The 17,930-nt window shown below is 38.4% G+C and overlaps 1 protein-coding gene across 2 annotated transcripts in view; it reads left to right on the forward strand.

Annotated features, from left to right (window-relative positions):
- Positions 1–17,930, forward strand: part of LCLAT1 (lysocardiolipin acyltransferase 1) — a 124,515-nt gene that overhangs the window by 31,599 nt on the left and 74,986 nt on the right. The window contains exons 3-4 of one of the 2 annotated variants that reach the window (XM_068414632.1): positions 8,374–8,542; positions 12,213–12,411. The exons of the other annotated variant lie outside the window; for it this stretch is intronic. Of the exons in view, the coding sequence (XP_068270733.1) occupies positions 8,378–8,542; positions 12,213–12,411 (364 nt within the window). The 5' untranslated portion in view covers positions 8,374–8,377. The remainder of the gene's footprint in view (positions 1–8,373; positions 8,543–12,212; positions 12,412–17,930) is intronic. 2 annotated transcript variants of the gene reach the window in all.

Consider the following 17,930-nt stretch of genomic DNA (forward strand, 5'->3'; position numbering starts at 1 on the left):
CTCAAAGGCTTGGCAGAGTTATATGCAATTGATAATAGCAATTTCTCTTTATTATTATTTTAAAAAAATAAAACAGTGACATAGATTTGTCTGTAGGCACTGTTCTCCATCTCTCATATAAATGCAGTTTAACCAGGATGACTTACATGGTAGGGAAATTAAGATAAGTCTCTAGTTTTTTTCTTTTCAGACCTTTAACAATTATGAGAGTAGATAAAAGACATAATCTGGTCTTGCAATTGATTCTCCGTGGAGACTTACTGGGTTGGGATTTTTAGCATGGGGCCTGATGAAGTTTTATAGCGTGTAATGTGCTACTGAGAAAAGGAATAAAGTAGTTTAGCCATTGCCTTTGTTTTATACGTGATGGCTGTCATAGTATAAAAGATAATAAAAAAAAGCTGCTTTGGTTAAAAAAAAAAACCAAAACAAACCCAAGCTGCAATATTACCCATCCAGAATCAAATTCACTTGTAGCATACATTAACTGGAAAAGGAGGAATTATTTGGGTTAATGTATTCTGTTCTAAAACAGAGAAGAGGGTTTTGTAGAGAATGGGCACAAACACAAAGCTCTCACTAAAGCTTTCTCCAAGTTGGGTACCTTGCTGAAGGCCTCTGAAAGTTGGCCTTTACATCCCTCCTTTTTATTTTCATAATTGCACTCTTCAGAATAATATGAGTTAGCATAATTTTTCTGTCATGCTGTTACTATCCTAGTGATATCCTGTTACTACATCTAGTGATGGTCGGTGGTTTTCATAGCTTGTTGAACAGGCTGTTTGAATTTTGTTCATACACATCTCCTGTATTTCTTTTGAGTTCTTAACTCCATGAGAAAATTCTGTCTTGATGAGAGTAGCAAAGCCTTAGAAGTTTCGTGGATGTATCCTTACACAGAAGGGAGTTGGGAGTTACTGTTCGTTAAGTAGGCTGAGAAAAGAGTTTATCTTGGAAATGGTGAACACAGCAAAGTTTTTAGAACCTTGGAAAATCAACATTTTTAAAATTGTACATTCAGGATCTGTTGCAGTGCATATCAACAGCTTGAAGAGTTTTCACTGTTCTCAGGGAGTAATTTCTGTTCAATGCCAGTGACAGAGATTTTAAGATACTCCACTGAACACTCTACTAGTTTTGAGTAACTGTTCGTCAGCATGGAGTCCTTGATTTCTGTTCCCCAGCTGAGGATTTTATTGTGAAAGAGATACTTCTGAAATTGTAAATGCCACCCCTCCCCTCCAAGAATAGCTGTGAACTGAAGTGTTTGGGTGCTTTTATGCAGGGGGAAAAAAAAATTGATTTATTGGTTTGTTTGTAACATCTCCAATTACAAAGTGGAATGTTTTATCTGTTTTTCATAATTTTCACTTGGATTTGTTATCTCTCAAAGTTTGTCAGCTTTTTGGTCTATTGTAGACTTTTAAAACCAGAGGAATTAGATTTGCCAGCTGTTGACCACAAGTAGCTTTTTTGGTAAAGTAGGCTGGGCCTAGAGATAAACTCAGGTTTTACCTAATATACCTAATAAAACTCCAGAACTGACCATTACTCCATGTTTGTTGCAAGGTTATGGTGTTGTTTTTTTTTTGTTTTATTTCAAGACGGGATGATGGCGGTGGGCAGAATACAACAGCTGTTTTTCTCAGCCAAATCTATTTTTGATGACTTGTCAGCCAGGGCATTCTTTTTATATTGGTTGCTGTTTAATATAGGCTTGTGGGGCCACAGTAACTTGAAGGGTAGTACAGAGAGCAACTATATACATGGAAAGCCATGAAGAGATAATTCAAAATTACTTGTGTCTGTGCGATATGCATAACAAAAAATGAGGTAGCTTTTGGTAGGAAAAAACCTCCTGTGCAGTTCTTCTGCAGCAGCTCAAATCTATCAATTAATCTAGATTTTCTGAATATAGTAAGGAATAAAACCAAGCTACTTTTCCATAAATCATTCTTCTTTCTCAGGAAGCAGCTGTAGCTGTTGCTTGATACCCTCTTACAAATGATTTTAAATACTGTAGCTCATGCTCTCATTCAAGCTTTATTGGTCTAATGGTTGTCTGGAGCAACAGTGGAAAGAGTACGGGTAAACAAGAGTGAAAAAGCATCAGACTGATTTGATGTCTTTACCCTGACTGAATTATCTGCTTACAGTATCGAAAGGCTGTACTGCAAAGAATCTCAGCCAGGTTTTTTGCATTTGGAAAGACACAATTACTTGGAAGAGCAAATTAAATATTCTAGTAAATTTTTTATTGAATTATAATAGATTTAACTCTTGGCAAATAAAAGAGAGAATAAATTGTAAGATGCAGCGATAATCATATTTTATTGGTAATATTTACGGAAATTACTCATTAAGTATTGTACTTTTTATTTTGTGCATGTGTAAGCTAATATCTGCTATACTGTTAGAGAGGGTCAGGGATGTGGTTTGTGATGATAATTATCTTTTATTGCCCTATCCTATATTGTTTTACGATACACGTGTTAAATCTATTGAAGGTTTTTAAGTGCAAGAACTGAATAAAAGAGAAGTAGTTTTAATGGTCAAGTGCCTGTTTCTTCACATGTTTTTTTCTGTGGTAGTGATCTGTGCCATATTTCTATGTTCCTTAAAATACTGAAGTGCCCAAGAGAAGGATCAGAAATAAAATGTAGTTCATAAAGAGGTCTGTGGAGTCTGGTGGGGCTTCTTGCCTGTATCATGTGGACTACTGATTAGAGTGGATATCTGTACAATTAATAATTCAGCTTCTTCCTCTTATTGCCTCCCATACAACCTGTGCTATTTCTGCTATTCTTTTAACTGAGGCATAAGTGAGAAGTTACGTGATCAAAGAGATGGAGTAAGTTGTAGATCTGGAAATAGAATTGAGTCAGTCTACAAAAGCTTGCGGTAAGCAATTTTCTTTTTAAAACATCGTACTACATACAAACTAGTTTCTTGCTCTGAGTGCAAGAATTGATAAAAATTTCCTTTGAAATGTTGTTATGGGAAAGAAAAAAAACATTAAATGCTCAAACTGAAAAGCCTGGTGATTTGTTGGACTTGAAACATTCTGCTGGGATGTGTCATTTCCACTGAAACTTTGTCTGCCTGGCTGGTGTTTTGTCACTTGACCACCTGCTCGGTGGGTGCTAAGACCCCTGCGTTCTTTGCCTCACAAGCTGGGAAGGATTGTCCAGCTGCCTGCTCTCCTGTCTCGGTGATTTTTTTTTAGTAAACGTAAAAACTAGTGAACAAGTAAAAGTGTGGGTCATGCATTTGATGGCTTGTTTGGTGGACACCTGGGAAGTTGGCAGTCTTTGTTCCCTTCTTGCCCACCTCCTTGAAGTCCCAATTCACTTCACCCAGATGAAAGGCTTTAGAAATTGTTGTGAAAATTGTTATCTTCTGACTTGGAAATTACGTTTCAGAATGCAAAATTGAATATGGGAGCTGGAATTTCCAGCTCACCTCTTTCATTTGCTGTGCTTAGAGGAAATACAGAACTAAAGTCAGTTTGCAGTTAGCTGGCTGGCTTGCTTTGCAGAAATGTTAGAGAAAAGACATCATTGGCTGTCTGTGTGAGTTTCTGCTTGATTTTAATTGAAGATAACATTTACCCTTTCCACTGGTAATTGACTGAAAGAAGAATTAAACCCAAGGCCTAGTATTCCCCGTTCAGTTCTTGAAGAGCAATGAAAAGTTTTATTGCCTGTGCTGATTGAATGGGAGCATGCTGACCAGTAATAATACAATGTTGTTTTATTGGCGCTAAAGAGCATTTCTTTATTTTTTCGGTAGTGTAATAAAACGTGATTTGCTGACTACATAATACAAAGTGCTTAAAAATCGCTCTGGTTATCAGGCAGCTGGCTCTGTCAGGTAGTATTGCTTAATTCCATACTGTAGGTTAAATCTTGTCTTCCAGGTTCGATGTAAAAGGAATTAACCTGTTTGTACAAGAATTAGCCAGGAACCGTTAAGGAAACATGAAGTGTGTGGTGAGTCTTTATTACTGTGAAACTTCACAGAACTTTAATTTTGCAAGTTTTTTGTTTCTTACCAGAGAAACTTATTTTGCATCCTTTGCCCACTTATAAGCCATAGAAGCAGCTGTGAAGAAAAACTAGTTTTGTTGTAGCAAACAGGCTGTTTAAAACCTTTTGAAATCATAATTATAACAAGCTGGGGTTTGTCTGTCATTCCATGAATAAAAGCATGTAGATGTTAAGCAAAACAAGCCAAAATCTGATCACAGGAAGGTGCCTCTACTTTATGTGTTTGCAAAAAATACTGAAATATTTTCAAGAAAATATTCTAATAAAGATGAAATTTACAAAAATGCAAGAGTTTTGGAAAGCAATTTGTCCCATTGTAGCCAAGAATTTTAAAAATTAACTGAAATGTAAAACAAAAATTGTATTTTAAGAATTATTGTTTCCCGTTACCTGGAGACAGAGCATGTTTTCCTTCTGCTATGGCAACGAGAACATGTAAAGTACAGTACCCCAATAACTTGGAGTTCTGCCACAAAATAAATGAAGAACTACAAGCCCAGTATGAGGGTGCTGCCTTTCTCACTGTTTGCAGCTTTCAGCCTGAATCTTGAAGTAATTTTGGCTGTCTCCCCCACACCTCTGACCCACACAGCAAATGGGAAGTGTCTTTAAGATGCATAAAGGCTGTAATACATCCTGAATCCAGCGTTGAGAGTGATTGCGGCATTGGGAAGAGGTAGTTGTCAGCAGCAGGAAAGGAATACTTCTGCACTTTGAAAATGCTCGAGTTCTGCTATTCAGACTTCCTGTCGGATCCTTTAATTCATTTCTTGGGTGTCTCATCTCCGACATGAATCAGCTCCATTTTTCTTTGTTTTCAGATTTGTCACATTTGTTTTAGATCATTTTACAAGTCCTCAATAATTACTTCATTCTCTTTGAGATTATTTGGTTGTTTTTAATCATGTTTTGAAGTTGCAGGCGTGTATTTTGCGTTGATTTGTAGCTGTTACTTTTCTTGTTGAATGCTTATGTTAGTTTTGGGGTGGCTGACATATATCTATAAAGATACTTTTTCTAAGCTAGGTATTTAAGGGGCTGAGAGATACAAAACGATGAATAGGGTCAATTCCCTGTTGTCTTTGGTAGTAGGTGTCTGTGAATTCCTCAGATGACTGATACAATGGTATACAGGGTACAACAGCCCTTGTAGTGCCACCGCAAGTTCACACCAGTGTGCAGAGCCTGGCCTGGCCTGGCAGGACTCGGTAGCTGTGCCTGCATGCCAGCCATGTGGTCCTCAGCATTACGGCTTTCCGTTTCAGCAGGGTGTGTGGCCATGGGGAACATGCTGCTTTTCACCTGCCCAGATAGGCTGGTATTGCAAGGAGTGGGGAAAATGGGGTGTGTATGGGAGGGGTATGGCTGCATTGGGATGGGAGATGTGGGACTGGGAGGGGTGTTGCTATTGGGAAGAGGAAAAAGGTGAGGATTGTGATGGGTTGGTTACTGGATGGTTACTCTCTTGTAAGTTCTTCACATTATCACAGGCTTCTCATTTTGCAGTTTTGCTCAAATTCATTAAGAGGGAGTTGTTTTTCTGTTCTCGTACCTGTTTGCATGGTATGTGCTTTGTTGTGGTGGAGGTAATTCAGAGACAAAGTCTGTCCAGTATCCTAGATTAATGCATGTGTACATGTGTAAAGATATATAATGTATTATATATAAGCAATAAGCAAAATATGGTATATATCACACTTTAAAAATGTGGCTGCAAGAGAGATAAATGAGAAACACACATGGTATCTTTTGTGTCTAGAAATAAACACTGTAATGTTTAATCCAGTAGAATGCAGTATAGCTTATATATGTATATATTGTAATGTTAAAGAAAATACTGCTGGGGTGCAGGTTGAAGAAGAGAAACTTCAGAACTTCCTCAGATCTTTTCCATAGCTCAGATACCTTAATCTAAAAAAAAAAAAGATGTTTACAAGACAGACTTTCAGAGAAAATACAGAAAAATGTTTTTCCTTCAGTATTTGGCCCTGTGCTATACTTTGAGGGAAAGAACAGTGTAAACTGTGAAAAGCTCAGCCTGTAAATAAGTGACCTACATTGCTTTCCTAAGAGTCTAGGAGGATGACAGAGTGATGTCTCCTCTCATTAACTCTGTGGTTACCTGTGTGCAGCAGTCGAGTATTTGGAACTGGAACGTGCGTCTCTGTGTTGTCCAGCAGCTGCATGGAGCCGGGGTGTCTGGCGGACATCACTGCGTCTGACACGATGACTGGTGGCTCTGAGGAGCCTCGAGGACCAGAACAGCTGGCTGAGGCTAAATGAAGTCATGTTGCATGTCTGCTAGTGGGTTTTACGTGTCTGAAAGCTGTCCCTAGATGTTTCCAGTTGTTTTGCTGCGTGTGTTCCTCAAAAAATGCTTGATTAGATGAAGCACTTTGAATTTTCATCCTCTGTGCTGCCTTTTGCAGTAGGTCTTAAATCTTGATATGTCAGGAGAAGGCCCTTTCTTCTAGTCCTGCTGCAGTTAATGCTTTTTTTTGCCCTTTCTGTTGTTTCTGTCCTTCTCTAGGTTTTTTCTTTTGTCCTCTGCTACCTTTATTTCGGACTTTCCCCACACAACTTTGCAGTAACAAATACAAGGAAGTTGGAGCATTGTTTCTTCAGTGCAGTGCTCTTCAAGGATCCCTTGATATGTCAAAATTGATCTTACTTTAGTGCAGGCATATGCAGACAGCTGGTTATTTAGTTCCTGCTGTTGGCAGGAAGCGCTCTGTACTCCGGCACATCAATAATATGTATTTGTTTGAATTCAAATTTCATTGTGTTAAATCTTTCTGAAATAGCTATCAGCAAATGTTTGTATTTAGTGTTACTTTTTTTGCTGTCCTGCAAAAGTCAGGCTAAATACAGCTTCCTTTATCCTTCTTACATTAACAAATTTGCAAGGCCTCTTCTCTCGGCCTTCTGCCAAATATGTACAGTTTAGGAAATTGTTTAAATCTAAAAGTATCCCAAAATAGAGCTACTGTCTTGTTACTTGTCATCATGAAGTAGCAGAAGCAAATTCCTGTGCTAACAACACCAGCATCGCCATTTCTTGACTTTTGAATACTTTGCTGTGCAAGCATTATTGCTATGGACATCGTACAAAACACGCTTGAGATAAATCATGTATGTTGCAGTACACAAGGCTTAATGGATTGCTTTTCCATTGCTCATTTTAAAAGTTAAAACACCAGTTTCCGGTTTTTCTTGTCCTGAAGTCGTGTCTATCTGAGCTTTTATAATTTCTAAAATAGCCTGTCAAAAAAGGAATTCAGTAAAGTGACTGAAAAGTGACTTCTACTTAACCTTTGATTTTATAAACAATTGGTTGAGTCCTAAATAGATTAAAACAGTCTATTCTTAGGCCCTAATTTAGAGAATTGATATTTCCATATTTGCTTTGTCATAGCTGGTAGTAGTTGCTAAATTGTAAAAGCTTGTAGCTATTACAAATGCTTGGAGGATTGCTGAGTGTTCTGCTGTAATGCATTAAGAAGTTCCATGCACTGTACATTTCAATTTATAATACGGGAGTCTAGCTGATAGCATAGACACTGAAATATTTCAAGTCTAGACTACTGTCTTGAAAACCAAAGGCTATTGGCTTTTTTTGGTGGAATAAGTTGGAAAATAACTGATAAGGACAGTTGAAGTACAGCAGACTTCAAAAAGTCACAAATTCTGTAATCCAGGGTGAGTCGGGAGGTTTCAGCCGCTGCTTGCCTGCCCTGTTGTGATGAAAGGGGAAGTGGTGTTTGAAACGGCTATCAGTCTCCCAGGGTTTGAGTGGTTTCTGAAGGAAGTCACACGTAGACCCTTGTTAGATGGGGAAGATGAGTTTCTGCAACACTGGATTTAGCAAGAAGAAACAAAATGGAGAAATTGAAAAGCAAAGCTCTCTATGTTCAGAAAATGCTAACTCTAGTACTTTGCCAATGACAGAGATAATGGCTGAAAAGTTTAATGTAACAGGTGTTCTGTTATATAGATCTTCGTACTTTTGTATAATAAAAACAGCTTGCTGAAGATTTTAGAGTGGAACTACGTATTGTAATAAGCGGAGGAAATTATGATGTAGCTGATACTTTTATGACCCCTTTAATATCCCAGCGTGCCTTACAAATCACTGTGTGTATAAAGTCGTTCTCTTACTGCTGCTTGCGAGGAGGAACGGTTTGGTTGCGTTTACTGTCAGCATGTGTTGTTAGCCATGGAAAAAAAAGGAGGAATATTACCTCAAACTGGACCTATGGACTTGAAGAGTTATGTAATTACTTTCAGTTTCTCTTTCTAACATAATGCCGACTTTCTCTTTCAGAGCCATGGTGTCATGGAAAGGGATATACTTTGTACTTGCACTATTCTTGGGAAGTTTTTTTGGAAGTATATTCATGCTCGGTCCTTTTCTACCTTTGATGTTTATCTCACCGGCCTGGTATCGCTGGATCACCGATTGCGTTGTGGCCACTTGGCTCACGCTCCCAGTGGTAAGTTGCAGTTTGAGCCAAGTTCTGGGCAAATGTTCATAATCCCACAATTTAGTTTGCTCACTAACACTTTTAATTTCATTTTAATTTTTTTAAAGTTTTTCATGCTTTTGTCAAAACAGGCTTTAACATACACACTGTCTGTGGAGACTTGGGGTTTAGCTCAGTGTTGCAGATTGTGTGCCTGTCTACAGTCACAGAATCACAGAATGTTAGGGATTGGAAGGGACCTCGAAAGATCATCTAGTCCAGTCCCCCTGCCGGAGCAGGATTACCTAGACAATATCACACAGGAACGCGTCCAGGCGGGTTTTGAATGTCTCCAGAGAAGGAGACTCCACAACCTCTCTGGGCAGCCTGTTCCAGTGTTCGGTCACCCTCACTGTAAAGAAGTTTTTCCTCATATTTATGCGGAACCTCCTGTGTTCCAGCTTGCACCCATTGCCCCTTGTCCTGTCAAGGGATGTCACTGAGAAGAGCCTGGCTCCATCCTCATGACACTTGCCCTTTACATATTTATAAACATTAATGAGGTCACCCCTCAGTCTCTTCTTCTCTAGCTAAAGAGACCCAGCTCCCTCAGCCTCTCCTCATAAGGGAGATGTTCCACCCCCTTAATCATCTTCATGGCTCTGCGCTGGACTCTCTCTAGCAGTTCCCTGTCCTTCTTGAACTGAGGGGCCCAGAACTGGACACAATATTCCAGATGCGGCCTCACCAGGGCAGAGTAGAGGGGGAGGAGTCCCCCTCTTCTTCCACAGTTTATATGTAAGCTAATGCCATGTCTTAATTGTACTCTTGAAAAGGTCTTTTCCTGACATCTCCATCCAGTGTCAGTTAGGTGCTGATCAGAGAAGAGTAGGTGAAGCGCTAGTAAGCAGGAGAATTTTTTAAATTACGAACTTCCTAAATGAGTCGTCGTAGAAACTCTTCCTTTTGACTGTGCTCCAACTATCTAATTAGGAAAATTATTCACTGTCTGATACATTGTTGCTGACCTTCATTGTTCTTTTACTTAATTATCTTAGAATTTAGTCCTCGTAGTTGAATTGGAGACAAATGATTTCAGGTGAAAAAGAACTGCCACTAGAAATGAAATCTTCCTCACTTACACTGCATCAACTTTACAGCTATAGGAATGTGGAAATCAGTAACAAAGCTGTTCCCTGAATTATTCCTGAGACAGTATGAATGGGATCTGTCTCTTCATCTGTTCTTTAAAGACTAAGGGACTTTCTTTCTCTAGGCCTTTAAAGATTTGTTTAACTTTTTCTGAAGTAAAATGCTATATTGGTGTACACAAGTATCTTGTGGCATGAAGGAAGATTTATCTTTATTACATATCAAATAGTTTCTGCTTTCTCTGTCTTGTGTGTTTTAAAGAGGTGTGAGCTGTTTCATGTTCTAAAACTTTTGTGATTTTCATCATTACTAAATGCGATGAAATTAACAGGGAAGAAATAATCACCAGTAAAGGGAATAGAGGGATTGTTGTTTCTTGCCATGATGAAATTTAGCTGAGTATTCATAGCATCACAAAATCGACCTGTTCTGCCTGTTTATCTCCCAATTTTTCTAAAATTGCACGCTCCCCAAAATAAAATACTGGTCATTTATTTGATTAGCTGCCTGGGCTTCATAATTCTGGATTATTACAACTAGTTTGTGGTAACTTTTGCAGTCTAGAAGTTTGATTTCAGCCCACACTGGACCTAAACCAAAATAATTTGAATATTTTTGTGAAAAGGATTTTGTCTTGTAAGAATCTCGGGGATTTAGGTTCAGGAAAGCAATCTGGAAAAGATATTGCACCCTTTTTGAGGCTCAGACCTTGTCTGTGTTAGCTTCCTGTACTTACGCTACTCCGTTCTTAGTCAGGAGAAGCAGGTGCTTGGGTTTGTGAGTCCAACCGATAAACTAATGTTGGACCAGTTGGACTCCAATAGGGAAGCTCTGACCCTGTCCTCTGTAGATGTAAGAAACTTCCGCCTTCCTCAGTGCTCGGCCACATATTATTTCCTTTCCAGCAGAGTCGGCAGGATGGGGCAGTGAGTGGGTCTTAACTGTTTCAGTTTAGTTTGGCTTATACTAGCATTAGGGTATGTAGAACAGGACATCTGTTCATTATTATGTTTAACTAGATGTTAAATATGTAATAAGATTCTTATTAAACTATCAAAAAAAGGCTGCTGCTCTCTTTTCTGAAAAGATAACTGTTTACCATTTTGAGCTATATGACCCGTTCTGCTTTTGCAGTGGTCCATAGTTACTCTTGATAGCAAACACCTTTGCCAGAATTATAGTGAGCTGAATGATTAATAATATTAATATGTGGCCCATATAATGCTTTTCATTCCGAGATCTCAAGCCATTTGCGATTGTGAGAATATCATTCCAGTTTTACAGGTGACTTAAACTGGGAAATTCTTTGAGGTTCTATGGCACAGAGGTGGCAGAAATATGAACAGAACAGAAAGTTGTTTCTTGGGACTTTGTACCTTTTCAACTGTGTTTCCACTAGGTATTAAAAGGTTGCAAGGCACTAGCATTCGCTCGTCCAATTTTTGAATTATTTGCCTGGTCCTGGTCTTTTGCTTTAACCAACCCGCACTCCTCCATACACTTTCATGCATGATTTGGAATGGTCATGAGTCAAAAACCATTTTCAATAGGCAATTTGTATGTGGCCACCTTGTTTAGTGGTGTGAACATGGCCAGAGCATGCCAGTGGGCTCTGATGTTATATACAACATTTGTGGTCCAACTGTCCAGGTTATGAAACCAGGCCCTCTTCAACTTACTGTGTAGCTCTTGCCTGCTTTTTTTCTTTTGATAAACCACCAACCTGTGGTTTATACCTTGACCCTTCAGAGCCACATAGTGGGAAAAGCAAGAAATATGTTTAGTATGTGAACTTCTAGCATCACTGGCTGTTTAGGGAAAATGGAGAAAGCTGTTTGCCCAGCCTCTTGTTTGTTTCCTTCCAAGTCTGAGGCTTATTCCATGCTTTGGGACGGCACTTCTGAGATGACTGTGTCCCAGCATTTGGTGGTTGATGCTTTTTGCTAATTGTGGGGTGGAGGCCCAGGCTTCAGGGTAGCACTGTAGAGTTGTACAGACCTAGGTCTACATCACTGTACTATGTTAAAGCTTATTTGGGGCTTCTCCCTCTCAGCTGCTCTTTCTGCCATTAGGTTCTAGCCATTTTTGCAGGTGGAAGTCAAGCACAAACATGTTGATCATTTGGACCCCAGCAGAAAGCAAGGCAGCTTCTGATTCCTTCCTAGCCCTGACAGTATTGAGCAATAGATTATTTGTGCAGCCAGTCTGTCCTTAGGTTTTACCTAGCATGTTGTAATCCATACTGATTCCCTTACTTTTATTCCTACATTATAGTATTTTGGGAAAAATAGTGGAAGATAAATTTAATGTTGGACATTGTAAAAGAGTGGTTTTTAGGAAGTGCTATTCAATTATTGCTTCCTTTTCCATTAAAAAGCTGACTGTTACTGTGGAAAAGCTGGCTGCTTTATTAGAAAACAGAAGTTTGTTTACCAGTGATAATGTGAGTGAATAAATGAAATTATATAATTCGAATTAATTTTTATTGCTAATGGGCTGATGCTTTTCTTCTGGAAGTAAAGCCATAATATTGAGATATTATTTCTAGGCCTTGCTGGAGATGGTGTTTGGTGCCAAGGTGGTTGTCACTGGTGATGGATTTGTTCCTGGAGAAAGGAGTGTCATTATCATGAACCATCGCACACGAATGGACTGGATGTTCCTGTGGAACTGCCTGCTGCGATACAGCTACCTCAGACTTGAAAAAATCTGTCTCAAATCCAGTCTCAAAAGCATTCCGGGATTTGGTAGGTCACTAAACCCTTTAATATGAAAGGAAAATGTGTTTAAATTTTGGCCAGCACTGTTCATACCCTGTTAAATGACCTAGGTTTAAATTCTATTTCACTATTTTTAAAAAAGACTTGTGTAAAATATGTGGCATATTGAGCGACTTAACCATAAGTCTCCTGGAGGGCACCTGGACTCTACATGCTTAAGCATTTCTTTTTAAAGATACTACATGTGCTGCTGTTGTTATAGGTAAAAATATTTCTGCTTTATGTACTGAAAGCATTTTTCAAAATGATGAAAAAAGATTTTGAGTCTTTTCAAAGTATCTTTCAACACTGTTTTTGGTGCTGTTTCACCCCACATTGTAAATGCTCTCATCAAGCTTCTTTCTTCATTATCCAATTTATACTATTGAGAAGATTAAAAAAAAAAAAAGAAAGAAAATGCCCTGTAGGCAATTGCAAAGTTGATGGTTCATTTTAATAACTGCAGTTTTAAATTGAACTTGGTTATGCAAAATACGCTGTACAGGGTATGAAATAATCAGTATTTATAGTGATGTAGGCTGGAAACGGATCTGAGTTGCACATACTCAGAGAAATCATTTCAGATAGGCCAAAAATTGCGCACAAATGGTTTCTGAATAAATAGGCAGACTTATCTGAAATAAAAGCATCTCTTTGAATTTTATTTATCTCTTAGATTTATTTGCTGTTTTATACAAAACTAGCTTGGGCAGGATATGCGTCAACTTTATGATGTCGAAAGAGTAACCTTATTTATGGTTCCCTTTTGTCAGGCCATTTATCTGAACAGATCATTTTGGCAGGATTCCATACGGAGGAACTCTTGTACTGTTGCGCTGTTATTGCATTCACTTGCTGGGCCTTTACTTAAGTCCTCTTAAGTAAGAGCTGCAACTAGGTAACATACTTTTTTCCCCCTAACAGTCAAACACGAAGGTCAGTTTTACTTGACAGAAGACATCTCTTTTAACGTTATGGGAAATCAGAAAATGTGTATTTAGATAAATGTTTTATCTTCATAATACAAGCAGAGATGTTTTGAAATCTTGGAATCAGCTGCAAATGCAACTTTTTAAAGCAATGATGGAAGATGGAATCACGAGTATAGTCTGGAAGATTCATAGGTTTATCTCTTAAAGTAGCATGCATTTTTTTTTTGTAACGAAGCATTTGTATGTATGCTTGTTAATGCCTTTAATAAAATTGGAAGGTCAGCTCAAGGAGATTGGATGCAAAATTTGGTTCCTGAAAGGGTGTCAGGAGTTTAGAGGCTGATTTCCCCCCCCCCCCCCCCCCTTCCAATTCTCAGTTCTGTGCATAAACTGAGCACATCTAATAGATTTGATGAATCGGCTCAGGCAGATGGAGCTTTGTCAGGTCAATGTTAGCAAACCTAAATGCCATCTTTGTTCATAGTCTGACATAATGGCTTAAGCCACTAATGAAATTCTGGGGTCATACTCCACTTTGTGGACTCTGATGCTGGAGGTGGCACAGGCAGATGTTTGCCTCTGTTGTTTGCATTACAGGATGACAATTTCTGGCAGTAGATTGGGTGCCTGGATCTGTAGTGTTATAAACCACTATTTATATGTCAGATCCCTAAGCACCCTCCACAATATATGGGCTTTGAGTACTTTGATTGCAATGTTGTGAATTTTAGCTTATTTTTTAGTAGACTGTTAATGTTGTGTTATTAGTCACAGGAGAGGAATCCAGCTAAACTACGTCCTTCACTCAAGCCATAATTTGATAGTCTAAAATCATAAATGTTCAGCTTCTATTCTACCATAGTATATATGAAAAGAGGCCTTAGAAATATGTGTCTCCGTGTTCAGTCAGCCTGTGTTTTGGGTGGCAGATTCGTGCAAAAAGAAAGTATTCTGTATAGCCATGTAATTAGGGGTAATTGGAAAGTGAGCCTCTTGGATGAGATTAAGATTGATGGAAAATATTTCATCATGAATCTGTATAAAGTTTGGTGCAGTGATACAGCAGAAAATGGTGTCCAAAGTGGACAACGCTGAATCTCATTGGTAAGAGCAGAATTTCTTCCACTTATCTCTAATGGCCCTGCTGTGTTATGTGGTAGACTTTTAATAGATGTTTGTCAGTTTTTGTTAAATTGTGTCTGGTCATTTCACATAAAAGTTTTGTTTATTTTATGAGCTTGTAAAGGCAAGAAGATAACTTGGAAATGAACTGGACAGTTTCAGTGCACTGCAGCTGTAGTTGATACTTTAGATGTTGATCATTTAAGGTATAATATTTGTGGAAATTAAAACAGCTACTTTCATCATGTCTTTCAGTTTCATCTTTTCATGTATTTATATGAATTAGTTATAGGATTATGGAATTATTGATATACTGGCTAAATGTAACTTCTAATAAATCTTTATGTAGTGGTAATTTTGCTTTGAGTTTGAGAAATATTTTAATGAATATACTGTATTGCTTTCAGTGCAATTTTTTCTGATCTTTCAAAGGATTTCTTTTTACAATCATTTCATTTAAAATTATGTGTAAGATAAGGTTCATAATGCAACCCTATAATTTCCATGTTGCTGAAAACCTTGTGAGTATTAAGCATTGCGCCTTTGTTCTTAGAAGTACTATCCCAGCTGGGGTATAAAAATAGGTCTATGAGAGATTATACTGATCTAAGTGGTATATACAGTAGGTGAAGAGCAAAACTTGGAATGCGAATAGATACAGAGTCCTTGTCGCCCCCTTTGTAGGTTAAAAGTGTAAAGGTATCAGATTTAATGAGTCTATGTTACAAGTAGGCAGTTGTTTTCTAGTTAATTATAATTAAAATCAGAGGAGTCAGTATTTCAAGGAGAAGCATTGAGTCACTTATCTAGTTCTTAAGTTATTAATTCTTTGCATTCCAGTGTATGAAAAAACTTTAAATTGAGTAAAGGTGAGCCTTAAAAAAAGAAGCCCAAAGAAAAACAGATGGTCATTTCTTCCTGGAACCATAGCTTTGGCTTGATAAATTGTGTGCAGTAAAGTTTTCGAAAAGAGGTATTACATTTCAGTAATCTCAATTTCAGAAACATTCTTGCAGCGTTTCGGTATGACTTGCCAAAGTTGGCGTCTCGAGGGAGTGCTACTCTGCTCTTAGCTGTTGCTGCAGTTTCTCATCTGACATCATCAGAAACTACTGACACATTCTGCAGTGTTGGTTTTCAAGGAGAATTTCTAATGGCATTGACAGTTTCATGTGTAGTCTGACAAGACAAGGACTTCTCTACAGTACTTGTAATAGATATGTACAATTTATATTCTCACCTATACTCAATTAATAAGGAATAGCATTGGAAGTAATACAGAATATGATGCAGTTGTGTTGATCAAACACTGTGGACTAGATACTGTTCAAGTAGGTACCAAGGAGCATACACAAGTAGTGTCAGATGACCAGGTAATAACTAGAAGTTAGTTGCATCCTTTTAATTTTTTATCTTAATAGTTTCATTTGTAAAAGTCTTGTTGTGATATGAACCAGTAAGACTTCGCTGGAAATAGAGATGTATTTTAATGATGGACAATTCACATGTGTTTGTTGTTTTAAATAGGATTTTAATTATTGGTGGGCTTGCAGTAATATTTGGATTTTAGTGGTTAAAAGTGCCTTAACATATACATGGAAAATAAATTAAAATTCGGGTTTAATTTGAGGACTATCAGATAAATTGATGGAAAAATGAGAGAGGGTAACCAAAGGGGTTAGTATCAATGCATGGCTGCTACGTGAGATAATAGTCACCCTGGTTTTGCTTAATGCAGTTGGAAAAGATAACGCTGTAATTCAGTGTACCAATGTAAAGTATGCAGGTGCTGCAGGCACCATTGATGGACTCATCTTGAAGACTTACCGTTTTTAGGAAGGCTCACCGAGACTGCTAAAGCAGGGAGTTATGGCTAGAGTAAATCATGGCAGGAACAGATTAGGAGAGGACAAGGTGATAAAGGAAAAAAGAAGAATAAGCAAAGCAGGCAAATCTGGAGCAGTTAGGAGCAGAGATAACCGAGTAACTCTGTTCAGATCTTCATCTCTGTATTCAAGTTAGTCTGTGGCTAACATTGCTCTTGAAGAGGCTGCAAGATGTAGGAGCTTTTTAGTTGTTGCTTTTCACTTGTCCGGTCACTCGTGTGTAGCTCTCAAAGGCTCAAGTTAGGTTTGGCACTTGTTGTGTTAAGTGCCAGGGGCAAATGAAAAAAGGACTTGGGCTCTATTTCAGCGCTGGGCTTAGCCCCACCGATCTCTTACTGCACGTCAGTTGATCCGTTGTAGCTGTCCATGTGTGCAAGCTTCGCCTGAAGCAATTCAAAGTAATTTGAGTCATTTTAGTTTTCAATGAAGGAGGGCAAAACAACTCAAATTGTCCTGCCTTTGCCACGGGCTAAGAGCGTGCACACTGACAGCTATGATGGATCAGCTACTATGAAGTAAAATATTGGTGTTGCTAAGCCTAGAAAGTTTTAGCACTTAATTGGAGTACAGTTAAAGCAGCGCGCTGCAGGGAATATGTGCGCCTTTCTATTGGCATGGAAGTGCTTGTGCTGCCACAGCTACTTCCGTAGGCAGGGAGATAAATACTTTACCATAAAGTGTCTTTGTTCAGGTTATAGCTGGATTTATATTAAAATTCTTATCAATAGAGCAGATTGGTTTAAAAAATTAAACGTGTAACCTACTGAACTTTCTAGTATAGCTCATGTCTCAAGTATCTTTGTTATAAGAGGCTGAAATGAGAGTTTTGAGGTGCTGTGACATTTTGTCTTCTAGCAATTCAATTATGAGCTGCCAGACTTAATTACCTTAAGAGTTGTTATCCTACGTGATTTTTAAAGTAGAAGTTGAGAAGTATGCTCTCTAAAGGAAAGCACAATTGTTATTCTGACGGTTGCTCATGGTGAAGACTGATAATGCAAGACTCTCTTGAAGAAGTTGTGAGGGAAGGATTATACTTCGAAGCAAAAATGCTGCTTAGTTTGCCTGTAACTCTACATGCATTTTTTTTTTTTTGAGGGGAAGAAAAGGTTTAGGTGCCTGTTTTCCAGCTGGCTCTTGTCTTTGTTCAATAATCTAGCCAAGACAGAATAGGAATATTTTGGGATGAATACCACAGGAATTCTCCCAACTCTGTCAAGGGAAAAAAAATATTAGCCCATATTCCATTTAAACTTGCCTTATCCTTTCTGTACAATAAGGACTCCAGCCTCTTCCTGCCTCCTTTGCCTCTCTGAAACACATATCAAAAGAGTCTTGAGAGTGCAGGGCAAGAAACTCCCACCTTTATGGGACCACGGTGCAGAGATGCAGCAAGAGACATTAATTAGGTCCTCTTCTGCCGCCTTGTTAGGCAGCTAGCCTCCAGTCCTTTTTCTGCTCTTTACTTTCATGGTCCTTTCCCATAAGAAAATGGAGCATCTGAAGAGGATGCAGGCCTACCAAAAAGGTGGGAGATTTTACAATTCAAGACCATTTCTGACTTGCA

Source organism: Nyctibius grandis, chromosome 1 (genome assembly GCF_013368605.1).
Source record: "Nyctibius grandis isolate bNycGra1 chromosome 1, bNycGra1.pri, whole genome shotgun sequence".
NCBI lineage: Eukaryota > Metazoa > Chordata > Aves > Nyctibiiformes > Nyctibiidae > Nyctibius > Nyctibius grandis.